The sequence below is a fragment of the Carassius carassius genome, chromosome 5 (genome assembly GCF_963082965.1).
Source record: "Carassius carassius chromosome 5, fCarCar2.1, whole genome shotgun sequence".
Taxonomy (NCBI): domain Eukaryota; kingdom Metazoa; phylum Chordata; class Actinopteri; order Cypriniformes; family Cyprinidae; genus Carassius; species Carassius carassius.
Window position 1 is genome coordinate 37,462,821 of NC_081759.1, and position 27,744 is coordinate 37,490,564.

At 39.4% G+C, this 27,744-nt stretch overlaps 2 protein-coding genes across 3 annotated transcripts; one reads left to right on the forward strand and one right to left on the reverse strand.

Moving 5' to 3' along the window:
* The first annotated feature begins 598 nt into the window (after positions 1 to 598).
* Positions 599 to 8,025, forward strand: las1l (LAS1 like ribosome biogenesis factor). The gene is made up of 13 exons (XM_059551116.1): positions 599 to 956; positions 1,791 to 1,916; positions 2,006 to 2,075; positions 2,157 to 2,238; positions 2,334 to 2,501; positions 3,506 to 3,552; positions 4,718 to 4,827; positions 4,909 to 4,994; positions 5,082 to 5,285; positions 6,057 to 6,192; positions 6,265 to 6,584; positions 7,323 to 7,473; positions 7,554 to 8,025. Exons 1-13 carry the CDS (start codon positions 811 to 813, stop codon positions 7,645 to 7,647), a joined length of 1,740 nt encoding a protein of 579 aa, XP_059407099.1. The 5' UTR covers positions 599 to 810; the 3' UTR covers positions 7,648 to 8,025.
* A 2,154-nt stretch (positions 8,026 to 10,179) lies between these two features.
* On the reverse strand, positions 10,180 to 27,667 carry zc3h12b (zinc finger CCCH-type containing 12B). 2 transcript variants are annotated; one of them, XM_059551115.1, is made up of 6 exons: positions 27,112 to 27,667; positions 17,881 to 18,740; positions 16,866 to 17,005; positions 15,907 to 16,141; positions 15,111 to 15,217; positions 10,180 to 14,348 (listed from the first exon to the last, which is right to left on the reverse strand). In XM_059551115.1, exons 1-6 carry the CDS (start codon positions 27,301 to 27,303, stop codon positions 12,871 to 12,873), a joined length of 3,012 nt encoding a protein of 1,003 aa, XP_059407098.1. In that variant the 5' UTR covers positions 27,304 to 27,667; the 3' UTR covers positions 10,180 to 12,870. The 2 variants fall into 2 exon arrangements, with proteins under 2 accessions (XP_059407098.1, XP_059407096.1); XM_059551113.1 differs by having other exon boundaries at positions 15,096 to 15,217.
* Between the last annotated feature and the right edge of the window lie 77 nt (positions 27,668 to 27,744).

Here is a 27,744-nt window from a genome sequence, read left to right on the forward strand (position 1 = left end):
TTGCATGTAACAGAGCACCAATGAAGACATCTATCTTAATATGGCAAATTATGAATATTATCTCACTGAAGATCGTAAAATCTACCGGTTTCTCATACAAAAAGTACTGTGTTGGTACAGTCGAGGATTAATATGTAATACCATGGTACTTTGATATAATATACAAAGGTACTTCATGCTTGTCATATTTAAGTAGAATGGGGTACAAGATCCAAATGCAGAAGCATGCTACTTTTTGGCAGTGTTGGATGTTAATGGGATGTTTTCTAAAGAGTTCAAATTAATCTCTTAATTTCACTGTGTGATATCAAAACAGGACGGGTTTTATCAAAATAGCTGGAGGTTTTGGAGTTTCACTGCTTTGACTGAATCTTGCCCATGAAAAAAAATATGGCTGATCGTGCTCATGAGCTTTGTACAAACACCATGCGGAATACTTTAAACTGAGCAGCATTTTGAGGAAACTGTTATTTATTGCCATAGACTACACTTAGAACAATCATTTAAATGCAGTTAACGTTATTATCGCAAGCTCTATTTTAAACCTTCTCTTCTATTGCTAAAAGTGTACTGGAGGAGGTACACAGTACGTGCGGAACCATTGATCATCACTTGTGCAAGGGAAGGGGAGCGTTTAACCTGTCGTACCGCTGGCGGGGCGTAGACCGTAGCAGCGTGATGTGTTCGGAAATTATATTTACGTGAATCGTATGCTTTATTTTGTTTTTCGAATCTGACTGCATATACTTGTTTTCCTGCTGCGACTCCAGACACGACATCGTTAGCAAGCATAAAGTGTACGATCTGAAGATGAAGAAGAAAACGGTGGGGAAGACGCGTCACGTCGTGGCCTGGATGAACAAAGCGGAGTACGAGCATGTGCTGGAGTATCTGTTCTCCAAAGAGCCCGCGCTGCAGAAGCACGCGCTGCAGAGGATCTCTGCGTGGAAGGCCAGGTATGGTGATCTGCTGTGACATGACAGTGATCTAGTGTCTTGTACCAGCGCAAGAAATGTTGTGATCACCGTTTGGTGGGTCACGTGACAACTGATGTTTCGTCTCGTGTATTGTTTTCTTTTCTATCTTATGCATTTTTCTTTTTTGTGATTGAATTATTAACTGTCTGGAAACCCCCATGACATATTTCACTCACACACACACACGTATATATACACTGTTACTATTTTTTTTTTTTGATCATGTAACTATGAATCAGTAAGGAACTACAATTTGCAAATAATCTGTCCAGCACTGGAAATAAATATGCTTAAACTGTCCTAAAAATAATGTCAAAGTAAGTACAAGCAATTTGCAGGGTCCTAACAGTAGATTACACTTGCTTTATGCAAAATTTAATATTTTGCTATTATTTTGATTTTGGGATGTGTTTGGGGCACTGTTTTGACGGGTTTTGTAAGATTGAAGCTTACATTTCATCTACACTGACATGGAACAGGTTAAACTAACTAGTTAATGGGTTATCAATGTTTTATATGCCACGGACCCCCAGATATGACCATATTGGTGTGTGGCACCCTCTCATAAAATGTAAAAGGCAACAATTTGAAGACTTATACACTTTGAACAATTAGTTTATGCAAACATTTGTATTAATTTTATTCAAATTGTTTATTTAGTCGTTTCCATTTTTTTTTCTTCACAGTCAGTTTTTCTTCACAGTCCGTAGCTCTGTCTTGTGGCCCACTGGAGATCATGCACCCCCATTTGAATATGTCTGAGCTAGTTTATAAGCACATGCATTATCCCTGATATGCTGTCTGTCACCACAGGTTTGGACAAAGCACTCCAGTGGCTGTGGACAGCACAGCAGACCTGGTCCGTTGTCAGGTGCTGGACAGCGCAGGTCAGCTGGAGACCAATGATCTAGTGCTGCTGTATGGCATGGCGCTGGTTCGGTATGTTTATCATCAATCAAGTGCACCCGAACCATACAAATCAGATTGAATTTGACTTTACTGGAGTAACAGGTATGATTTTGTTTCAGATTTGTTAATCTCATCACAGAACGGCAACAGAAAAGTGTTGCCAGACCCTTACGACGGTTAGCTGGGAAAGTAAGTCACACATCAACTCAGGTGAATGTCTTTCATCATCTGCTGTATCTGCAGTCTGACTACAGTTCGTCTCTCTGACAGATAAATATTCCAGAGTGGGTGGTAAACCTCAGGCATGATCTGACACACCGCAGACTCCCGTCTCTAAAGTGGTGCAGAAAAGGTGAGAGCCGGCTCTGCCCTTACAGTCACACATGCATATGTTATTGTAGTGCTTAAATCTGTGCATTTGTGTCTGTGTTCATTTGTGTTCTTCAGGTTGTGGATTTGTGCTGGACTGGTTGCATCAACAGTACTGGTCTCGCCAGATGGGCAGTCAGCTGACAGAGGACTGGAACTCTTCATCAGAAGAGGAGGATGAAGAAGAGTTTGCTAAAAGACATGAAGAAGAGCTACTCCGCAGACAGAAGGAGATTGAGGCACACAGTGAGCAGACTAGACTTTTACATGCTGTACTTGCAGCTCAGAATAAAAATAATAAAAGCATGACTATTATATTACAATATAGGATAAATTACACAATATTAAATTCCTTTGTAGTGTACTGAGGATACTTAAATGCAAAGAAGTAAAGGTGAAAAATACTTTTATTAATCAAGTGACCGTAAAGGGATTTCTAATGTAATAAAAGATGCAAGTTTCAAATAAAGGATGTTCTTTTGAACCTTCTAGTAATCAAAGAATCCTGAAAAAAGGGCATTGTGGTTTCCAAAAACATAAATAAGCAACACCAAATCAGCATACTGGAATGATTTCTGAAGGATCGTGGGACACTGAGGACTGGAGTAATGATGCTGAAAATTCAGCCTTGCTATTACAATATTAAATGACACTTTAAATATGTTAAAATAGAAAACAGTTATTTTAAATTGTACAAATATTTCTCAGTATTACTGTTTTTACTGTATTTTTGATCAAATAAATGCCATCTTGATAAGCTAAAGAGACTTCTTTCTAAAGTAAAAACACCAACCCCAAACCTTAAAGGGATAATCCACCCCAAAATGAATATTTTGACATTAAGCCTCCCTGTTTTCATCCAAAATATCTTAAATTGTGTTCTGAAGACACATGAAGTTTTTACAGGTTTAGAACAACATGGGGGGTAAGTGATTATTAACATAATTTTCAGTTTGGGGTGGAGTATCCCTTTAAAACTGTAGCATCTATTTTTCAAGGCAGAAGTAAGCTGTTTCCTGTGAATGTGTGAGACTTCCAGTTCTTTAGCCACTTTAGGGAATAGCAAGAAGAATAACAAAGTGCAGTAAACTGTGAAACTGTTTGCTCTACAAACCAGTGTGTTCGTAATCAAGATAATACATGAAAATAATATGGACACACCAGTTTGCAATATCAAGCTCTTACTGGAAAAATAAGGTGGATCCATTTGAGCAATTAAATGTTAATTCTGTTTGTTCTCTATTTTTCAGAAAAAGTCAGAGAACTGCTGATCTCTTATGAACGAGAACAGTTTCAGGTAAGTCTGGGACCAATCTCACTTTGTGTGTGGTATCCCAGCACTGAATGTCTTGGAAATGCTCAAATCTTAATGTAGTGTTTTCATGGTTTGAAAAGTGCTTGGATTTTGGTTAAAGTGCTTGAAAATGCAGTTGCAGTGGTTTTATAATAATTAGCTTTTTTGATGAATAGTTAATTTTTTAGATAAAATAAGCATAACTGCTCCACTTGACCGCTTGTGTTTTAAATTAAGATAATCATTTATACTTTTGACTAATCCCCTTTCTAAAAAAACAGTTTGAAAGTCTGAAATGTGAAGTTTATCACTATGTAAAACGTTTTGTATTTGTGGAAAACCAGTTTTTGAACTGCAAATCAGGTTTTTTTTTTTTTTTACAGTAATTTTATAGTACAGTCATTAATTTGTTACCATAGACATTGGTCTACCCACTCATACAGTGTTCATTTTATTTGTGCAGGTCTTAAAAAGCCTTTTTTTAAATCCTGCAGATACCATGTAAATTCTCTTTAATTTTTGTAATTTATATTCTGCATTTTGGCTATTTATTTTAGGCAATTCAATCCAGACAGGTGGTTTTTAATAGGACAGTAACATCTGATTTAAAGTGAAGAACGTGAAGTATCTATGTAAACCTGTATTTTGCCACAGTTGTAAAGTGCTGGAAAAGCTTGAAAATGCATATTGAAAGTGCTTGAATTTTACTTTGGAAAAGGTGTAAGATTCCCTGATCCCAGCAGAGGGCAGTATGGGCTTGTGTTGGAATTCTCAATTAAACACAAAGAACCCTTGGCTGAATATGCCTGTTCCACTACTATATAGTATCCAAAAAGTATTTCAAATGAGTAGTATATCTGATTACACCAAGCTCAGAAAACAGTAGGTGAAACTTGAATGTTTTTGGTATGTGTATAACACTGTATTGTAGGTCCTGGGGCTCAGTGGTAGAGCATTGCTTTGGCAGTGCAAAAGGTTGTGGGTTCGATTCCCAGGGAACACACATACTGGTAAAAAAAAAAATGTATAGCCTGTAAGTTGCTTTGGATAAAAGCGTCTGCTAAATGCATAAACATAAATGTCTGTGGTATATACACAAGTTAACAAAGTTTTAAGTAGTTTCAAGTTGTTAATAATGTCGTGCCCATTGCTTTTGTGTTTTTGGTAGACGTACGAAGAGTTGGCAAAGCAGGGCGGGCAGCGTGGCGTGTGGCCAGATGCCAGCGCCGATCTCAGCTGGATCCTGACGCAGATCACACTCTTCACCACAGAGGCCAGGTGTGTGCAAGTGAACAGTCTTTATTTCTGATATGTTTAAGAGCATGTGTCTCATTGCCATCTGTTCTGTCTGTGTTGCAGAGACATCCTCGTTGATGTTTTAATGCAGGATGGATTCCTTATTCCTACTGCAGAACAACTGGAGTCTTTGGATATTGACCCCTCAGGTAGAAATGCAGCAGATTTGTTTATGAAGCATGAAGGACTTGGCTCACGTAAATGAAATTGACCTCTCTCTCTCTTTCTCTCTGTAGAGGACTCTGTGGACATGTTCGCCCCATGTCTTCCTCGAGTCTTTTTGCACTTCTGGTTGCCATGTTTGAAGGCCCTGAATACACCCATCTTCATAAACCTGATCCTTGATAAACTGTTCGCCGAGCTCTCGAATGAGCCTTCCAGGCACAGAACTTACTACATCGCCTCCTGGATCTCCGAAATTTTACTCTGCAACAGCAAAAGTAGGAATCTGAGACATCCTCCGGGTCTCTGTGGTATTATACAGTGTTCTTTTAAAAAGTATTTGGACACTTAAAAGGATCGTTCACCCATTAATCTGATCATGTACTCACCCGTCAAGTTGCTCCAAACCTTATGAATTTCTTTCTAATGCTAAACACAAAAGAAGATATATTGAAGAATGTGCTTTTTAAAAAATCATCTAATTTTAGTCTGTGAAAATATTTGTAATTTTATAAAGTGCTCAGTTAAACCAATTTATCTAAACATTTTTATCATAATTTAACAAAAATATGTGAAAATCTGATCTCTTGAAATAATCCAATACAAGCCAGAAAGTGTCTTCAATTTATTTATTTATTTTTTGCCTTATTTTTAACAATTATCTATTGTTTTAATATTTGATCATCTTAATGTTTTGGTCTCATTCACTTATAAATGCATGAAGTATTTCATACAACTTTCATGAAATATTATTTTATATCGATGTATAAAATTTCATCATGTTAATAAGGCTGGCCAGAGTATGAGATTTTTTTTGTGTGTGTCATTGTTTGTTGTTCCTAGCATTTTTTTTTTTTTTTTTTTTTGTAAGTTCACAAATTTATTTTAGTATGAATGGTATTAACTTGTGAAAACATGTGTATGTAGATTTCACACATGAATGAATGCTTAGTAAATGAGTCCCAACGTTTTTTTTTTAAGTTTTCATGAATATTGTGTTGAAAGTTCTTCTAAACGACTTCTTTTAACAAACTCTGTTTGTGTGGCAGGTGAATTGAAGGCTCACAAGCGATTAAAATTATCCAAGGATAGGATCTTCATGAACAGAATACAGTTTCCGTGGCAGAATCTGATTTCGACATGTGTGAACGCACCATGCCCAGCTACACCTTTCCTTCTGCGACAGTGAGTAAACACACACATATTCACACAAAACGTATGGGTAAGTAACTAATCTAATTTAGCTTGCTCTTTAAGGATTTTGAGTGACATGGATAAGCCCCTCCCACATGACGCCCAGCAGAACCTGCTTCGGCTCTGCAGCATTTACACCCAGGGTTACCATGAGAACAGCTCCCCCGGACCCTCAGACCCCGCCCAGCCTGTGTACACCCTGCAGAACCTTCAGGACAGACTCAAGAGTAACACCTCCCAGAACCGAGACAGCCACTCATCTAACCACGCCCCCAGACCCGTGCAGGCTCCGCCCACAGAGGACCTCCAGGAAAAGCTAAGCGCAGAAACTATACAGGAGAGAAACTTTGCATTACGAGGATCAGCATGGAGCGTGTGCACAGGTAACACTCACACCCTCACCTGCTGCGTTTTGTAGAGTATTTTATGTTTTTAAAAATTACATTTAGTAATTTATTCATTACTGTTGAGGAAGGAGGTCAGTTGTCAGATTCATAAAAGTACTTTTCACATATTTGACCATTTAGTCTGGGACCCTTGTCGTACAAACTGCTCCTTCCAATTTACTTCTGTAGGCAACATTTTAAAACTACATTTAGTTTAAGTACTAGAATTAATAAAACTGAAACGAATTGCAGTTATTTTAAAGTAATAAAAACATACAAAAACAATTCAAATTGAAGCTAAAAAAAAAAGCCAACTAAATATTTCTAAAAACCTATATAGTATATAAATAACACTGCAGTTAGTTTATGGATTGCCTTCTGTTAATGAAACATTGTTTGTGCTGCAGCATGTCTGCAGTTTATTACAAATAAACGAAACACCTGTTACTTGAATAATACAATCATTCATAAGTTTAGACCATCTGCACACTTCCCGTCATTACACATGAGGGCGGTCAGATTCTGTGACCCCAAATACTAGGGCCAGTTTGCACAAGTAATGTCAAGTGGTCACAGAAGAGTGACAACTCAAAGCCCCGCCCATCTAGCATCCGGCCAATCCCTCTTGAGGACTGAGGGCACCTCAAGTAGCTGTAATTGGTAAATTAGTAGTAAATCCTAAAATGGTTTTGAATTAATTCTTCTCTTAAATCTGGTACTCTTGTGTCCAATCAGATAAAGTCCCCTGGAAACAGTACCCGCTAGGAAAGGTTCCAGGACAGCCAGAGGACCCCTCCTGTTTGATGGTGGAGTGCTATTCTACATTTACTGTATTTGACCAGCAGGTGGAGCTAGATCAGCTCCCCAAGCACCATGGCAACAGGAGGTGAGAGGAGTTCGAAACTTTTACTGTTAGGAACATGTTGTTGTAATATGATTTTCATTAAAATGCATCTTTATCCACAGTGTTCCCCTTCAGAGCAGAGCCAGTGGAGCAGATGGGCCGCTTTGGACTCACAGTGATTTGAGCAAACTCAAAGCTGGACTCCAGCTGTTCTAACACACACACACACTCAGATACTCAGCCGACCCTGAACTATGACCCCTATGATGTTGAGGCTCTTGTAGACACACACTCACTTCCAACCTCTCATGCATGGGAATTGGAAATACTAGGCTGTTTTTCTTTTATAATTCATGTCCATCTTCGTTACAAGTAATAATGGTTGTCTGTTTCACTGTATAATGTTATTTCAGTCCAGGCTGCAGTTTGATCAGCTCTTGGTGTCTGCTCAAACCATCCAGAAGTGAAACTCCTATGAGCAGTGTCTCATGCGTTTCTAATGAAGAACTTGGTGCTGTTTGAGAAATGTTGTAAATTACATGACATTATTTTTGAACACAAAGTTGCCAAATAAACTTCATTTTGTATTATGCACTCATCTGTTTTCTGTTTCTCTGGGCCTATTTACTGTGATTTGTCTATAACATTGAACATGCTGATTCTGCTAATATTAATAATTGCGGTAACAGGAATAATTTACATCTTAAAATGTACTAAAATAGAAAAGCATTGTTTTAAATTATAATATTTCATAAATAACTATTTTTAAGAGATCCAATTTCAAAACAAGTGACTTTTATATTAAAGAAATAAAGTACAACACGTAATAAAATAATGAATAGTGTTTATGGTTATTAAACTTTGTGCAACATGTTTATTTTTACCTGTGTGAACTGTACATGAGACAAATTGAAAAAAGAAATAATCTGAAAATCTGGCTTTGTGTCTAATGCCATGCAAATCAGAAAATTTAAGTGTGACTCGGGCCCTCTGTTCTAATTGAATAACAGCATCTTACTTTGGTGTTTTGCAATATCTTACAATTTTACCTCCTTTGTATTACTTCATTCCATTTTACTATGTACAGACAAACAAGCAACCAATAGGAACACAAGACATGATAACAGTTAACCAAATAGAGTCTGGCTTTATTGAGAGGAACAAACACCTTTTGTCATTGAGACTTACATTTTGTTTGAGTCCACAGACCCAAAGCGTTATAAAGTTTTTCCACCCTTTCACTTTCTTTTTTCTTTCTCTTTTTTGGTTCGTGTTTTTGTCACATTGAAAACAAGTTCAAAAGCAACATGTTTCATACACTAGAGAGTAAAACATACGATTGTGTGTTGGTATCATCACAGCACGAGACTCAAAAGTGTTAAGACCACTCAGTCAATCTGCAAAGGCGTGGGGGAAAAAAAAAAACATAATACAAGGGTGAAATGTTAAATGAATGGCAAAACTCGAATTTAAGAACACATTTTCAAGATCATCCACACTACTTCACAAATCGCTGCAGTTTTATTATAAGAGGAAACATCAAAGATAATGTCTTTCATAAAAGAGCTGAAATAATAATACATCTGTTAGTTCCTGAGAATCAATCTGTTGGTGAGAGTGTTTGTGTGAGTGAGTTTTAGCTGGTGTATTCATTATTGAAAACATACATGTAAATATACAGATTACATCAGCTCTGCAGCCGGCCACAGTCTGAAATGCCCGTTTGCGTGTTTTTCTTGACTTTTTCCCCCTCCGTTGGGCATGTCCTGTTGTCCTCTAGATTTTTCTTGGACTATCTAGTCAAACATTATCAGAAAAACCGGCAGTTCGTGCAACTAAGCCAGGTTGTCCATTTAGACACCAATAGAGATAAAGAGCTGGAACTGACAAACTTCGTCTTCTCATTAGCACTTCCACTTGTGAGAAAAGAAAAAAACACAAGCAAGAAGCGTGACGCTCGACTCTCACAAACCAAAGTAATGTTAGTTAAACTGTAAGGCAGGTTACGAAGTGCGTAATCATGTTTTTGTGTGGACATCTTTCAGTACGACACTCGGATAAAGCTCACATTTCACTCATGAGAGAGTCAACTTCAGCTGCTCAAACTCACCTAGTTGCTAAAAAAATAACTTTGTGCAAATTCCATTAAATTAAAGTCTCATCTTCAACCTGGAATGTGCCTCCTTGTCTTTACTCCAAAAAGTAAACTATGTTACAGGTGAAACAGCTGTGAATTAATCATAAATTCACTCGAGCGCACACAATATTCAACATTTTATATTAGTCTTATCAGTACTAATGATGTGATCAGTCTTAAGTGTGTGTATGAGAGAGATCCTTCTCGGATAAGCTGGTAGAGGGTCTTTATGTATGTGAAATGCACTAATACTGTGCAAATACAAGAGGTTTGACATTAATTTTCAATATTTACATAGGACAAATATATTAGGAGCACACAGATTGTGTCAGAATGTGTCTCTCCAGACTGAATGATGATATATAAAGCCACGTCTTATGAATTCTTCAGTCAAACAGTAATTAAGTCCAGCTCTGCTGAGGTAAACTTTCACTTTCCAAAATAATCAGCAAAGAACAAATTTCGAGGCATGGTGAAGTGAAAGAGGTATGAGAGGACAGAGAAAGAAATGAAAGAGAGAGAGATCCCTGTCTGTAGTGGTCTGCCCGGCAGGAAATAAGCCATCTCTATGGGCTACTCGAGTGACACACGGTATCACTGACATTATGGCATTATATTTCTTTATCTTTTTTTTTTTAAAACAAAACTAAGCTTTTTTTAATATATATAGATATATATATACTCATATAAGTGATACTGTACAGCTCAGAAATATATATATTTTTTTACAATCAAGAAATAGATACAATTTGTATCAACAAGCAAAAGGTCATTTCTGGACATTTGTCATGTGGTAGCTTGCTGCTAGACTGCACAGGGGTCTGAACCTCGGAGCATAAGCAGCGGACAGCAATGTCATAATTTACAAGAAATTCGTTTCAAGATTGCTCTAGAAACACCTCCTTCAGGATTGTTTGCTCCTAGGTTCAGAGGAGAAGGGGGAAAGGAGAAACCCAGCTGTAAAAACACTTCCATCACAAACAAAACTACACATTTAGGCTTCAAACATACATTGCTTGAGTACATCAATGATGCTAAAAGTGTGGTCACTTTAGTGAAAGTTTGTGGGCAAAACTGTCCACTGTCAATGTGTGTGAGCAACTTCCTGAACTCACTGCAACATTTGTATGGGGAAGTTTATTGCCTTGCATAAATTCCCAATCCTTTGGATTCCTATTAAAATGACTGCATTTCACCCACAATCAATTAGCCAAACAGCATTAAATGTGACCACACCTTGACACTTCTATCAGGATTTCATATCACTGCATTGCAAAATGAGTCACAATTCATAACATTACAGAACTGTAAATCTGCCACAACCGGTATTATAGCAGGAAGTACTAAATGCACAATTATTAGTGCATTAAATAAAAAATAAAAAATAAAAAAAGAAAGTTAAAAAATATATAGTTTTTATAGTAGATTCTTGACAGTTCCAGATTTTCTAAAAGCTCGTAAAAGCGTGAAATTTACTATTTTACCATCACTGAAGATGAAACTAAAGAAGGATTTACGAATGTGAACATTCCTGTGGTGCTGTTAGCCAAAAACAAATTAAAAATAATTGTTTACGTAAGCCAAAATTTGTCATGATTTTACCGATCAAGCATTAGTGACTACAGTTATGTACTTGCATTAACATGTTTTTGGCCTAAAATGTGTATATTATTATTAAAAAAAAAAACTCTAACACAATTGTAAAAAGAAAACAATTATTCATAGCCTCCTGGAAGAACCCTGTTGACAAACAAAACTAATAGGAAGGAGAACCATCTGTGTTCATAATAGAGAGCTGAAAGGTTGGGTTTTGTGTCCACGTCGAAGTAAGGTCGGGGGCGGTAGAGAGGCAGCAAGCGAACTGTCAGCCAAATGTCAGAAACAACCCAACAACAGCCTGGTGTTCCGTGTGTGTGTTGCACAGAAAGAGACACGTAGGCAGTGTGTCACTCCTTCCCACGAGCAGTAATGGGGCCCCACAGGGCCACATCTATGCTCATGAAAAAAAAAATGAAGGAGCAATTTAAGTCTTTTTGAAAACACCCAGAGCATCTCTGGACCAATAACATTCACGCTCTACTGAAGATATGTTAATTTACAGGGCGGAGCAGATGGAGCGGGGCGGTCTCTCGGCATCAATCAGGAAACAGATGCTGCACAGGAGCATTTTGCCGAAGAGACGCATTCTCCTCCCCAGTTTGTGAATACTTGAACGTAGCGATTGACTAACTAGCCAAATGTGAGCGACGCTCTCTGTTGAGCATAGTGCCTACATGCTGTCTGGGAGAGATTCACTGAAGCCCGTGCTTACTCAAACATCTCTCTTGAAATCTAATATGCAACAACAACATTTAGGAAATAATTAAAAATAACTTCTCCAACTAGACATACCTAGTGCTTTCAGATCAGAAAAACGAATACAGATTATCTTTTTGGTTCAATCTTTGAAAATGGCTTCGTAAATACGCATCCGTATGTGCGTGTGAACAGACGTCGCAGGGCAGGAATGAAGTTACAGCCCAGCCAGTTAAAAAGTCTGAACCGCAGCATGGCAGAATCTTAACCTTTCTGTCCCAGTGCTCGCTTTTATAAAATAAATGCAAAACAGTTACCTCATCAGCTATTAGATACTATTCAAATTAAGGTGTGGTGAGGTCACTCCAATGTAAGGCCATAAAAGTTCAAAGGTCATGCTTTGAGGTACGCAAGCGTTCATTACTCTTTCTGAAATCACACATCAAGTCATCACGCACACCACAAAAAAACCACATCACGGTGTCACGTCATAATTACCCGCAAATGCAAGTGAATACACATATACATACACAATACTATTCATATTGTGCAGGATCATTTCTGATCAGTTTTACCAAAGAGATTTCTCTCATGTAACTCTTTTTCAAAGGATAAATGTTATCATCACCAACGAAAGAAGACATTCTCAAGATATGCCATCAAACTGGCAGGCAGTTGTTCGCTCAATGTGGATACACTTTTGAGTCGGTTTTATGAACAACCTTTTGGCCCATCTCAAGAGCTGAACAGTGGACTTTTTTACGAGGGATCTCGGGTTTCTATGCTAAACTTCTCAAGTACAAGATCCAGGCTCCCATATGACTTAACAGATTACATAACAACCAATGCAGCATCAATGCTATCATGATAGCTAACCACCTAATGGATCCAATCATAATTACACACAAGGGCTGTCTGTTTCTTCAGAGCAAAACAAAAATATGAAATTCTCAAGGTGCCCCGTTTTCTGATTCACTAGGTGCTGTTATTAGCCTTTCGTGATGTGCTTAGTGGCAAGTGCGCAGTTTAGTGACGATGACGGCAGCCAACTGCTGGGGATCGGTCATGTGAGGATTCTCCTCCATGACCAAATGGACCACATATGCCGGGAAGATGTTACAGAGGTTTCGGTAGGTTTGATACTGGTGTTCTGGAATAGGGTGCCGCTCTTGGGGTTCCTCCGCTGGCCCACGAGCACTGAGCGGTGGAGGCGGCACGCTATCCCACGGGGACCTCCAAATCTGCTCCATCTTCTCGGGCATGCTGCGGACCATCACCCTTTCACAGCAAGGCATGAGGCCTCCCGTTAATCCGTAGCTTCCGTAACTGTAGGGCTCGTTACCACATGGCAAAGGGTCCCAGCTGGCATGCTGCTCTCGACAAAGAGGAGGTCTCCGCTGGCGCAGTGGATTGCTCTCGTAGAGCCGTGAGTCAGATATGCTGTCCATTCGAGTCATGCCTAAGGACCGACCCTGCTGGGAAGGGCTGGCAGAAGGCAACATGTTCTGGGACACAGGAGGGTAGTCTCCTGGGCAGCTGGATCGGGCACCGACGACCGTGTGTTGGGAGTGTGGTGCAAGGTGGGCGGAGGACTGCTTTCGAGGTCCCGGTTTGGGTTCATCTGTTCCGTAGCTCTGCACACGTGTCAAGGCCTCATGGTGGAAACCATGTGCAAAGGCTTGAAGGCGTATTTGCGCCGAAGGTTGAGTCTGGGTCTGCGACGGTGGCCCTTTCATGCTGTCATCCAGGCTGCCCTCCAATGAGTTGAGGTACATCTCTCCACTGTAGGACGAATAGGAGTCTGACGAATGGCTTCGGCCGGGTTCTGGGCACATGCTGGCTCTACCAGGATATCCTCCACCCACCCCTACAGGCTCTGGCTGTTCAAGACTGCAGAAACTGTCTTGGAGGCTGATGGTGGAGAAGTCACTGAGCATGGAATAGTAGCCGTGGTCGCTTACCACAGAGTCGTACTTGGGGAACGGCTCACCATAAGCCACGGACGCACCCTGACTATTGGTGACTAGGATGGGGGGATATTGGATGCTGCCCGCATGCTCGAGCGAGCTGTGGGTAAAGTGCAGAGACCCTGGAACAGGGCTGCTCGCAGAGCGTGTGTTCAGGGCGCCTGCCGCGTGACTTTTCGTCAGTGGCATAGTTGGAACACTAAGTGCCGAAACTAACGACGGTACAGAATTGGCCTCGGCCTTCCGCGCTGGACAGAGTCTCTCTTCTTGCTCACATGCAACCGACCGGATACTAGGGTCAGACTGGCGCTTGGGTGCCACTCGCTTTGCCTCGGAGCTACTGTCCCCCTTGTTAGCAGAACCAGAGGTCCCACATTTGGCAAGTGCCCCCTCACTCATTGTTTTTACAGCAGAGAGTTTGGCAAAGGCTCTGAGCTCGTCAGCAACAGCCCGCTGTGGTTGGTTGGCTCTTTCTGGGTGGTAGTACTTGCATTTATGGCCGTACGTGCACTTCTTACCTGTGATAAAACCAATAGTGGTTTGAGACAAAAATGTTACTTCTGTGTTTCTAAAACTGGCAGCACTGATTCAGAAATAGCAGTATACTGAAAAAATATTGGAACTGGACAATCAATAGGTTGACAGTGCATAAATAACATTAACAAATATATTTCTGTCATGACAACTCTCTGAAGATTTTAGCATGGTAATGGAGAAGGACAATGTTAATGTTTTTGGTTTTGGCGGAATAGGTCTGCTACACTGCTGAATTGCGGATGTTGGTTATTGCTGTTGTTGTATATTATTGCTGCTGCAAAGAAAAACAAGTACAAGAAACTACTACTAATATACATACACCGATATGGTGCTTTGAGTATTTAAGATTAAGTATTAAATGCTCCCATGTGTTTCTGTGTGAGCGCTCAGTGAAGAGTATGAAGAGATGATCATTGTAGCCAATCACAGTCATCAGAGTAACTTTCAAAGCATGCTGCAAAATGCTCTAGTGATTGCTGATCAGCCATTTAAATGTAAAGAAGCAAGCTCACTGGCTTCGTATGCAACATAAACCCAATCAGCTTGTGCCAAGTAGTTTAACGCTGTGAATATCATCAGTTTGAATTAACGAACCATCAGCCTGCACCATCTAGAGTTTCATGACAGAACTTGGCATTTATCTTATTTTACATTACAGTGTTAATGCAGTAAATATATTTTTAATATGCTGTGATGTTCTGGAATAAAGACATAAATTAATTTCCTACTTTTGCTGTACTGACCATAAGGACACGGCTGCTTCTTGTGCTCTGGAACCACTGGTCGTTTGCGGAGAAAATTTTCAAGACTAGGTCCATGTCTGCCTAAAGGATCATCAGGAGGCATAAACCTACAAATCAGTCCAACAGACACAAATAAGCACAACTCTATGAAAGGAAGAATGCTTTAAATCTAAAACATTTAAAGAAACAATATTTAAATGTTATCATTATTTATATTATAACTATGAGATTTAATATATTATACAGAAGTATGGTAAAATACTACTGTTCTAAATTCTTTATTACTTGCAGCCATAATGCAAATATTAAAATAAAGTGAAACCGGAGCACTCTGCATTCATAATGTATGTCAAGGCAACATTAATAGTTTTGTATGAGTGCGACGTGAACCACCACAAATGGTGAACATTATGTGCATGACAAGAGCGTTTCTTCTGCACTACTGCATTGGAAAATGAGACAAAAATGGCCATTTATTGTATTTCTATACTCACTTAAAATTACTTTATTTGGATAGCAATGTGTGGCTTAGATAATATGTAACTGTGAAAAGGTAATTATGTAATCACAACAGGCCTAACTGTGGGAGCTCGTCACTGACAAATTTAAAGGAAATTAATTAAAGCTTATTTACAAAGAACAAGAGAGACTTGAAACAAGTGACCAAGCAATAAAAAGTGAAAGAAGAAAAACAGAGAGAAAGAGGAACGCCATACGGGTGCGAGGGTGGAAAGCAGAAGACACAGATGAGTGAGAGAGAAAACCCCATCACCACGGTAACCGTGTATGAGCATACTTGTCGTTGACGAAGCTGTACATGAGGAGTCGTTCCTCAATAAATTTCTTCCACTCTGGTTTCTCATTCTGCAAGTCTCGGTAGTTGTCGTTGGACACGATGATCCCGTCTGAGTCGCAGGCCAGCTTGACGATAAAACGGTCGTCGTAGCAAACCACTCGTCGACCTTGGACTCTGCGAGACGGCGTGAAGACGAGGATCTTTTCCTTCTCTAATTTCCGTAGGATCTCCTGATCTGAGGATGAAGGTGACATCACACATCATCACTTCCTGTGACCTCATACACAGACATACGCAAACTTGTATAAACATCACAGCACAGATGGACGATCTCACTGGACACATGGCGACTCCACAGAGAAGTTCATACAGGCAAATAAAAACAGCTCAACAACATACAGTATTATGGTCAAAATTGAACCTTTTTGAAGCCGAAAAATAAACATTGGGGATTTTTAAATAAGGAACATTATGATGATTAAGAAAATATCTATGTCAATAACCAAAGACATAAACCTGTGACACAAATCATGTGAACTTTGTAAAAACAGAAAAATAAATGTTGATGATGTTTTTATTTGTGTCAACTGAAGCACATGATGCTGTTTGGATCGTTCTCAAAATCGTTCTCAAAATCACACTTGAGAACATGATTAACCAGGATTTACACAAACTTGTGGAGTTCATGCAGCTTGAGAGATTATTTTATTAAAGAAAAAAAAGGATAAACAATACGAATAAATTTTTTTGTAAATTTTTAATTCAACTTTTTACTCACACTGTTATATTTAAAAATACATTAAATTAGAAAACAAATTAGACATAGAAGCATTTTAACTGGTGGTCTCAGATTTTTAAACTAACTGGAAATACTCAAGACACACACTGGAACTTCATGGGAGTGTTAACTTATCATAGAAAAATATTTTTCTGAAGTTCATTTTTTATTTTTGTGGTACCTTTGATTGGCGCATCAGGTCTTGACTGCTCTTTCCTCCATGCTGGGACGAAAACTGTGATGTCTTTGTGGCCTTTCTCCAGGAACCAATCAACAGCCAGCTGAATGCCCAGGCATGAGAACACATCTTTGTTTCCATGGCTACAAAAAAAATATTACCAACATCAAATTACACACATGCACACACACAGTTCTCTCACTGATTGGACATTTCTCAATACTAAAAGCATTTCAAAACAGGAACATAAAGATCATTTCACCAAAAGATTTCCTGCAACAGCGTACATTCCAGAAGTAAACAACAACAGTGAGAATCTGATGACTCTCTAGTTCACAGTTCCCCAGGTTCTGACTAGTTCTCTCATCAGCATGTTATCAGTCCAGAGCCTTTAAGTCACCATGAAATCAAAACTGATTAGGGATGCACAGTATAACAGCCAATATGATTTTGGTATCAGTGTTCATTGTTTGTTATCTAATTGTAAATATGCAGTTTTTACACTTGGGCATTATAATGATGTGATGCCTCAATGCACTTTTAGCATTTAAAATGATTGATTTTAGCTTTCTAGTGTTTTATTTTCTAATCATTTAGAATGTTCAGAATTGTAATTATTTAGCCAGAGCATCCCTTTAACATCCCTTGAATTGACCCTTTTACTTTCTAAAAGAACATTCTTGTTCACTTTTCAGCAGATAACGTTTCTCATATTATTTGTAACAAACATATTGTATACATTTCTCTGGCTCTAAAACAACTCGCTCTAGCTCTAAAATTATTTAGTCTAACAACTTTTCACAATCCAAACATCCCATGATAGATCATGAAGTTCAGCCTGACATATTTAGCATGAAATATATTGGATTATAGTATAAAATGGGTTGCAAACAGCGTCTCAGGTTAACTTTGACTGCTAGGCTCAAAACATGCGTATGTAGACCTTGTCAGGAGTTACAGAAATTGTATGTTTTTAAACAATATATGTGGAAAGAGTTTGGTTCTCATTAGCATTTACCTCATGGCAACATTGGATCCATCAATCACAATTGGTCTGAGGTTATCATACGTGTCTGATGCGTCTTCCTCCAGCGATGTTTCATGGCTGACGGTTTCTTTGGCACCCACCGCCCGTGGTGTTAAACCTGCAGTGCCCGCTGCTGTCTGACTCTCTGGATCTCCTTTATTGCCTAAGCGTACCAGTTCGGCCAATAAATCATTGATTAGTGCGCTGCACCCCAGTTTACTCAGCACAGACTCCACCTGCTCTCCGGAGTAGCCCAGTTTCAGAGCAAAGTCCATTTTGGTTTGGTAATCTCGATCGCTGGTTTGACGCAAGGGCGTTTGGGCTCTCTGGGTGTCATCTGTGCGCAACTCCTGTAAGATGCTGCTCTGGCTGAAGCTGGGACGGTCCAAACAGGATGAGCGACACAGCTGCCGGTGAGGTTTGGTTGCTGTGAGTGGGTCCTGCCTCTTTCCGGTCAATCCTTCTTCTGACCCCGCGGTGCTGACAACGCCTCCAGAACTCCTGCTCCGTGACCGCGCCTCACCGTCACTCTCAGAACTGCTCCCATCTTCCCTGGCTTCTTCATCATCCTCCTCATCCTCTTCTTCTGGAGAGTCATGGCCGGTGGCAGCGGGCAAGGCCTGGGGTTCTCGGCAGCCGCGTTGCTCCATCTTCAGGCGCTGCAGCATGGCGCATGCAGATGTTACCTGTGCATGACCTCCCTGAAGCTCCAGTGCATGGTCCCTCACCTGCACCACGGCACAGCTCTCGTACTCAATAGCTGCACGTAGGGCATGCAGTCGCCGCTGCAGCCAAAGAGTCAAACGCTCACGGTGCTTATGCAATGGACTGATCAGCGACACAATGTACTCCTGAGGGAAAGACAAAAGATCATTTACATGCATAATAATTTTTTTATAATTTACATTCAAATATTTTTTTTTTGTGGGGTGAGACTCCAAAACATTTTTTATGCAACTACACTAAATTACTGTTTTATACATAACTAAATCAAAGCATAGCATAAATGGTGCCATTATTCAATTAATTGTTTATTTTTCTGGTAGTTAGTAGTTTAATTAGTAGTGGTCAAAACTGTCTGTTTAAAATGTTTTTTGTTGTTGTTGTATTCATGTGTTTAATGGCTTTAATGCTCAAATGCTGCAAAAAAAATAAATAAATGAAAGTACTGATTTCAAACAGAGAACAGACGAGTTTGGCCACTACAGCTGTAATCTACCGTTTTTATTATTAGTTACTTTCATCAGTCATATTCAAAAAATAAATGAATTAATTAAGGGTTAAAACACAGTAATTATGACTCAAAGGATGCTGGAGCACCTTGCTCTTCTCACATGTAATTGACCGAACAGGACAGTCTGAACCATTAACTTGATATCTAATTGGTAGCAACAGAGCGAGCAAACTTACACTATAAGTCTGAAAATGCTCCTGATTTTCCTGTAACAGTTTTTCAAATAAACTGTAGCACTACTGTAGTGCTGCACTTGTTGTGACCACTCAGCTCACCAAACAATCACTACAGCTTGAAATGACACAGTAAGTTCTGAACTACAGCATTAGAGATAGACTGGATATTATAGGAGCACAATATACCTTCCTACATAGCAGACATAAGCTTTTGTTGAAACTATAACATTTTGAAGCAACACTTACAACCCGGTTATGATCCACTAGTGCGAAATGTGTAAAACTCGCAATGCATCCCCTGGTCTTAAAGGAACACTCCACCGTTTTTTGAAATAGGGCTTATTCACATTATTTCCTACATTTAGATAGGTGGGCAAATGCATTTTTGCGTCAGTGCATGCATTGTTTTAGTTTGACTGGGTCGGCGTTAGCTTAGCTTAGCACAATGAATGGAATCCTTTGTTGCCAGCTAGCATGGCCTGAGTAAAAGTGATCAAAAAAATGTAAAAAACCCACCTAATTACTTCTTGTGGCCTGCGTATTCACAACGAGTACAAATAGCGATCCAGATTAACACTAGGCGATTTCCTAGGCAGATATTGACTTGGGACTATATTATGGGGAAGCACAGGCGAAGCACTGCTGCTTAGGCGAAGCACTGCTACTTCGGTGCAGAGATATCACGCAACACATGAAATCCCACGACTTCCGTCAACATAGCGGCGTGAATAGTCAAGTATAGTAGCTGCCTGGCTATTTTCCTTACAGTACACGAATGGCGATGAACATGGCTGATTTTGAGAGAGACGAAGAGGGTGACTTCTCAGACAGTCAAGAACCAGAACCATACCTATTTGAACCAGAGTTTACAGAAGACGAGCTGCGTGCTTTGGAAATAGAACGACAGGAGGAGGAGGTTGCGATCGCTCGTGATGAGAGCCAACATGAACTGGTGGTGTGAATGTGGGGGAATATGCCAATCTATGCCGACGGAAATAGAGTGTCTATGCTGTAGAGAGTAGGGATGGGATGGTATGAAAATTTAATATCACGATTATAGTGACTAAAATTATCACGATTATCAATATTATCACGGTTTTGTTGAAACGAGATGAAAGTGTTCAAAAATAGTTGATGCTCACACTGAAAACATTTCAGCAAGTTTTATATTTAATAATCAACAAACAACTAATAAAACAAGCAACTCTTTGCACTTAATTTAAAGAAAGATTAAATTCTGTGGCATTTCCTTCCTTACAATGAAAAGTGTAGAAGCATAGAAAAGTCACTGACTTGGCATTCCTTCTCAAAAAAAAAAAAAAAAAAACATTGTGCGCTGCGCTTGCGTCAGACTGTTGCTGGCTGGACATGATTTAATAGCGAGTTATTAAAACCGTGATAATCAAACACGGTTTTAATGATAATTCATTTTTAAACGATATTACTAACCTTCAGCACATTTTATCACGGTTATCGATAAAACCGGTTATCGTCCCATCCCTGGTAGAGAGTGGGACATGTTTTTACCATTGATGACCAGGCTCAACACGTCAGATCAAGATGAGCGTGCCCGAAGTTGTGTCACATCTACAGAGGATTTCACGGCGCTGATCCATTCTGCAGTACTCGATTTTTTTTTCCGGTGTGACAAAGTGAACTGGAAAAAATGCCCCACGCCGAATGGACAGCTGTCCACAGAGTAAGTGATTATTTTAATCATGACGCATGTATAGATCGACCCATATTATAGCTGTATTCACATAGAGTTGATGTTTTCACAGGCAATATAGGTTATATAGGAAAAGAAATAAAAGACAACTTACATGTGCACTTTGTTCTTCCTGTGTTTTCAAAGTAGTCCTCTGGTGCAAAATGTTCTTCGCAAACACGATACTGCTTTATTTTGTTGAGAGGCGTTGAACTACAGATCTCCAGAGCTGCTAGCCATTTATTTCTCAGTTCCACATTAGGTGGAATTCTGTGAAACATTACATTCGTGTATGTCCTTTGCTTTAGAAGACATTACCTTTATGCACATTTTACAGAGCCTTCAATTAAAAATGTTGGACTGTTTGAGGGAGGTAGGTTTCCGTAGTGTAGTAGTTATCATGTTCGCCTCACACGCGAAAGGTCCCCAGTTCGAAACTGGGCGGGAACAGTGAATCTCTTTTTCACAATGGTTCAATTGGCATTCTGTTGAGGAGGAACTCAACGCTACCGAAGCTTTGCGGCCAAGAGGCATGAATATAGTCAGCAAAGGTGTAGTTGATGCAGAAATGAAAGAGCAGTCACTGTTTGACCTAAACCTAACCCACACTCGTGCCATTTCAAGCCTGCATTCAAGCATACATTCGTGTATGTCCTTCTCACAACCTTTTGCTATGCAGGTAATAACCATGTTTGCTGTAACTTCTCAAAATAAATCATCCAAAAGCGAAGACACTCGGTGCAGGTCACGCCGGTATGTTCTTCTTCTTCTGTTTTTTTTGACGCGTTGCACGCCGCTATGTTGACGGAATTCGTGGGATTTCATGTGTTGCGTGATATCTCTGCACCAAAGTAGCAGTGCTTCGCCTAAGCAGCAGTGCTTCGCCTGTGCTTCCCCATAATATAGTCCCAAGTCAATATCTGCCTAGGAAATCGCCTAGTGTTAATCTGGATCGCTATTTGTACTCGTTGTGAATACGCAGGCCACAAGAAGTAATTAGGTGGGTTTTTTTTTTTTTTTGATCACTTTTACTCAGGCCATGCTAGCTGGCAACAAAGGATTCCATTCATTGTGCTAAGCTAAGCTAACGCCAACCCAGATATATATATATATTGTTTGACAGTATTATTTTTACTGTATTTTGGATCAGATAACCAAAGCTGTGGTGAACATAAGAGACTTCATTCATACCAGTTATTTTGACCCCAAACCTATGAACAGTAATATTAATAATGTTATTAATAAATAATAACACATAATACAAATGCAAATACTTTTTTTAAATTATGTTTCTTAATATAATAAATTGCTGGGTCTCCAAAGGATAAAATAAGCTTTTCCGAACTCTTTTTAATGTTTTTTCTTATTTCATCTAACACATGCACATTTGCTCTGAGCTCCTCCTGTTTGTATACAGCTAACTCATTGTTCTGTCTTTATTTAAGTCAGTCAGTTTACAGAGGTGAGCATATTCTTAGAAGACAATCGGCATGACGCATGTGCCCATATGTCACAAACTGTCCCAAATGATGTGTTGTGCGTCATGGCAGATACTTCTATCTATTATAAACATACTGTACATATATATATATATATATATATATATATATATATATATATATATATATATATATATATATATATATATATATATATATATATATATATATATATGTATATATACACACATAAATACACACACATATGATATATATAAATATATATATATATTTATATATAATACATCTTTCTCCCTCCCTCTCATTAATATATATATATCTGTGTGTTTGTGTGTGTGTGTGTGTGTGTGTGTGTGTGTGTGTGTGTGTGTGTGTGTGTGTGTGTGTGTGTGTGTGTGTGTGTGTGTGTGTGTGTGTGTGTGTGTGAGGGAAGACAGAAACACAACTGGCTTGGTTAGCCGGGGAAACATATCAGTGCATTCTTGAATTCTCATGACAGAACATTTCAGTATTGTAAACAATTTCAATATGACAAAACGAGAAGCTACTTTGGGTGGGGCTAAGGTTGAACTTCCTTGAGGAGAAACGATACTGTTTTAAAAGAACTTCTTTCAAAGCAAACAACCTCTGAGAAGCTCATGTTTTCTTAAAACCAAACCTCAGTTCGTTCACTTTCCCTTCAGCAGATTCCTGCACTACTGCTGTAATTCCCTGCTATTCCCCAAAAACTTCTGCAACTCAAGCTTATATTGAAATGAAACACTGGTAGTTCTATCAAGGTTGATATGCAATGTTTAATGCAAGTGTGCATGAGTGAGAATACTTGTGCATGTGTGTGCATCTCTGTTTGTTTTTGTGTGGGGTGAGAGGGATGTGTGTATGTGTAGGTTGGGAGTGTGTGCGAGTGCATGTGTGTGTAGAGAAAACCGATAGCACCATCCAGCTACGAGAGGCTCCTCTGTGCTCATGACACCGGTTGCCTAGCAACGCAGCCCTGTCATCAGCTAACTGCTTTTTAGCAGTCACGACTAACACAACGCAGTGTTCTCTGGGAAAGCCTGGAACACACACACGCAAACACACGACACACATATTAATTCGACACCACTCGAAACCATACAGCATTTCATGTGCAATGTCGAAAATCACTCATAAACAGCACACATGCATGCTTCACTAATAAACACCTACACACAGAACCAGAGCTCTCCGGGAGAGGGAGAGAGAGTGTGTGTGTGTGTGTGTGTGTGTGTGTGTGTGTGTGTGTGTGTGTGTGTGTGTGTGTGTTTGCATTTGACAATAATATCACTTTAAACTGACAGTGAATACAATCTTCCCCCTCTCTCGCTCTGCAGATGTGGCGTATTGAAGAATTTCCTGCCCAGCGTGACAGCTCTTGTTCTGAGTCGTGATGCTGACTCCAGCAGCATGTTCCCCTGGGCACTGAACCGCATCATCTGCAATCACAAACCATAGGCCTGAGCTGGAGATCACAGCTTTAGCAGCAGGTCTCAGATCAGCTGCGTCAGGCAGTCAGCGACGGCTGCTCCACCACAGCGGACTGAGGAGCTGTTCTGAGATCAGTCAAACAGCCTGCAGTAAAGTGGCTTTTATAATCACTACAGCTTGAAAAGAGAGGTGCATATTACAGCAGGACACTACAGGAACACAATTTCCCTTTCCATAGTAGACACAAGTTTTCTGTTAATATCATTGAGATTCAAAAGTGGAATGTATGAGGCAAACATCCTCTGATTTTCTTTGATACCACAGGCTTGTGGTAAAAGTGATATTTTAACAATAATAATAATAATAATAATAATATACAACGTTAAATATTTTTGTATTATGAATTAATTATAATGATAAAAACAAATATCTTATAAATGCTTTTTAACCTCTTTATCATAAAATATTGTTGTTATTATTATTATTACTATTGTTTTTATTAACGATTATCTTTAGAGATGTTAACAAGCATTTATAAGATAAAAATAAAATGAATTACTAATATTTTTAAATATAAATATATACACTATTAATAATAACAATATTATTGTTGTTGTTGCTATTTTATAAGTTGAAATTAAATATATTACTAAATTAATTAAATATAAATATATTATTATAATTTAATAATAACATGATTATATTTTAATTAAGATTCTAAAAATATATATCACATTGACAGAATGATCTTTATGATGATATATAATGATATTAGCAACTTTAATATATTATTATTATTATCATCATCATCATTAATCATAATAATATTATTATCATAAAAAATAAAGTATAAAATATATTTCTAATACATTTAAATATAAATATAATTACTATTTATAATACCATAATAATAATTACTATTAACAACAATAATTATAGGTTTTATTATGATTTTTTTGTACATTTATGACAATGATAATACTAATATAACATATGAATAACTTAATAATAAATATAATTTATATAATAAAATGTTCAAATACATACTAATATATTGAAAAATAACAAATATATTATAATGTAATAACATAATAATATAATAATAATAATAATAACAACAACAATACTAATAATAATTCAAATACACTTTATTATATGAACATCTTTAACATGTTTTGTATGCATCAAATTATGTAAATCAGCTGCATCACGCTGTCAGTGCCAGCAGTCCACCACAGCAGCCTGAGAAACTGTTCTGAGATCAGTAAACCTGCCCACAGAAAACCTGAATAATTAGATATAAGAGGCCAAAATCAGTAACAACTGAGGACAAGGTAACTGAAGAGCCGATCCGAAAACATTCTGAAATAATGATGTAAACCAGTCAAGACTCGTGCCAAGTTTTAAATAAAAAAGGTCAGCTGCTCGTTCACACGCCTCTGTTCATTAGGACGTGTTTGACGTCAATTTACGCTTTCTCTGTTAATTACCCGGCCAGCTTTGGAACTGATTGGGAAACTGCTGCTGAGTGGGTGGGAGAGATCTGTGTGCATGGAGCACATGAAAACACAAGGAAGAAAAGAGGGGAACATTGAAATATTCCTCCTTGGGTGAAAAGGTGTGACCCCATTCCTCTGTTAGAAAACAAAGAGCAAAAATTGGACAAAATCTGCTTTTTGCAAAGGCAAGATGTCATATTAAACATAAAAGATCCAGCTGAACAAATACAGGAGAGCTCCATACTCTGTCACACCAAACATTTGACTCTGAGAAACTGCAGCACGGTGAGCCAGAATGGCTAACTTCTGGACAAACAAACACCCAGTCAGCTTTCAGAGAGACAAGCGGTCCACCGAATTTCAGGCTTTTGTAAACACACAGGTCATATCTCACGTCCTAAAAATCACACAATACTCTGTGACTCAAACAGCCGGCAGCAAAACAGCACAAGTGTATTCAACAGACGCACCAAAAACAAGCCCAACAACAGAATTCATCCTCCTCTTAAAAGTCTCCCGCCTTCTCCTTTTCTTCCGCTTTCTTTTCTGCCTTGTTTTGCTTCTCTTTTTCCTCACCTCCTCCACAACACAGGCTTACAATCAGCAAGGCCACCATGCACTCGAGCACACACACAGCTTCATGCTGGTTCGTCTCATAGCAACAAGTGGAGTCTCTTTGCTGGAGCTCATGGCTATATGAAGCTCAGTTAAGGTCCACAGTGCATCTCTGAGCTCAGGCGCTCGGACTAAAGACATGGTGGGTGGCAGTATCTTATGGTGCAGTTATGCCAAAAAATTGTCAGAAGGGAGGTGAAAGCATGCACTCACATAAAGATGCACAGACAGAAGGCCACTTCTTACCTGAAGCTGCACACTTGAAGATGCTTTCAATGCTTTGGGTGCATGCCAAACTCAAACACAGACAAATGCAGCCGCAGCAACAGGATGGTGCGATAACACTTTCATACATACAGGATGCCAAACAAGAGTGTGTGTGTGAGGCCCCTACAACTGCCTTGACTTTGTTTGTCCCAAGCAAGGACATTTCATTTCTCATGACCAGCATCCTGCAAGTGCAATACATCATGCTTTCAGTGCATAAAGAGTAGAAAAAAAGTTTAATATTGAAGATAACCTGCCTAAAAATAGGGAAATGTGCCATTTTAAAAGATTCATGTGCATGTACAAAGACTTGTGAATGTCAAATGTTTGAAAGTACCCTATAATGACAAGTGTCAAAGACTTGCTTGTTGGCATTTGAAGCGCCTTGAACGGCTCATAAATTATGTTTTGCTTCAGCTCTTATAGAGTCAACAGGTTTATGCGAGGGTCAGGTTTAAAGTAATGCATTTTATTATCTTAAAATAAAAATAAAATAAAATAAATACAGTTTATGAAAGGTCCTTGCATCTTCAAAAGTCAACGAGCGTATGTCAAACTGCTCTCGGTGAATCTCTGTGAAACGTGAGTCGTGAGCATCAGTTCTGAGCGCGATTTAAAGAGCATTTCGCCTAGCCTGAAACATTTACATGGGATGTAATATTTTACAGAATCACAGAGGCAAAACCCATAGTTCCTCATTTGAAAGTAAAAATAGACCCGAAAATGTAATAAAATGAAGAGCTTGAATAGCGAATGTCAGTCGTGCTCACACAGCTCTCCTGCGACACACGCGCTCTCTCGCGCACATACTCACTTTAGCTTTAGTGCAGTCTTCTTCCTTGCCGTCCTCGATGTTTACGATGATACAGGAGCCGGCGTTGGGGCTCTCGCAGCTGGACTCGGCAGTGCTGCAGCTCACTCTGACCCGGAAAACCCGCTGGATGTGCGGGATGCAGCGCTGGAGCGCAGGGCCTGCACTGGCGGGCGCGGTGAGCTCCAAAACCATTTATCAGACGGATAAACAAGCGATCACGACGCGCTCCGGAACACTGGCACGCATTCGCCCTGCGTCCTGCTTCATGGGTGGAGCGGCAGGGGAAAGAAAGTCACGGGAGGATGCAAGTTTGTCTGCGGCCGAGCATAACGGCGAACGCGCTTCTCAAGCATCTATCATCCATCTCCATCCCTCCTTCTCCTCTCGCCCTCCCTTTCCTCACTTCCCTCCCTCCCTACAGCGGCCCCGACTGCACCCACCGCCTGCGCTTCGGCAACGCGTCGGACGCCCCCTGTTGCTGCGCTCGGAGCCGCAGAAAGTGCGTTTTTGCTGCCTCCGTCTCCGCGTTTTGAAGCACGTGGGTGGACGGGACTCCGGTAATGCAGCAACCGAGGGTTAAAAATACATCGGACGCGCGCGAGAGCGCTGTGCGATATGACGGCCACACTCAGA

Bases quoted from the DNA above. Each gene is read 5' to 3' on its own strand.
- zc3h12b (XM_059551113.1), bottom strand. From the start codon at position 27,303: ATGGTTTTGGAGCTCACCGCGCCCGCCAGTGCAGGCCCTGCGCTCCAG. The intron at 16,142-16,865 runs GTACCACAAAAA...CTTCATCCTCAG, and splicing joins ACCTGATGCGCCAATCAAAG to ATCAGGAGATCCTACGGAAA. The intron at 15,218-15,906 runs GTATGCTCATAC...ACTGATTTGTAG, and splicing joins TACAGCTTCGTCAACGACAA to GTTTATGCCTCCTGATGATC.
- las1l (XM_059551116.1), top strand. From the start codon at position 811: ATGAAGAAGAAAACGGTGGGGAAGACGCGTCACGTCGTGGCCTGGATG. The intron at 2,239-2,333 runs GTGAGAGCCGGC...TGTGTTCTTCAG, and splicing joins TCTAAAGTGGTGCAGAAAAG to GTTGTGGATTTGTGCTGGAC. The intron at 5,286-6,056 runs GTAGGAATCTGA...TTTGTGTGGCAG, and splicing joins TTTACTCTGCAACAGCAAAA to GTGAATTGAAGGCTCACAAG.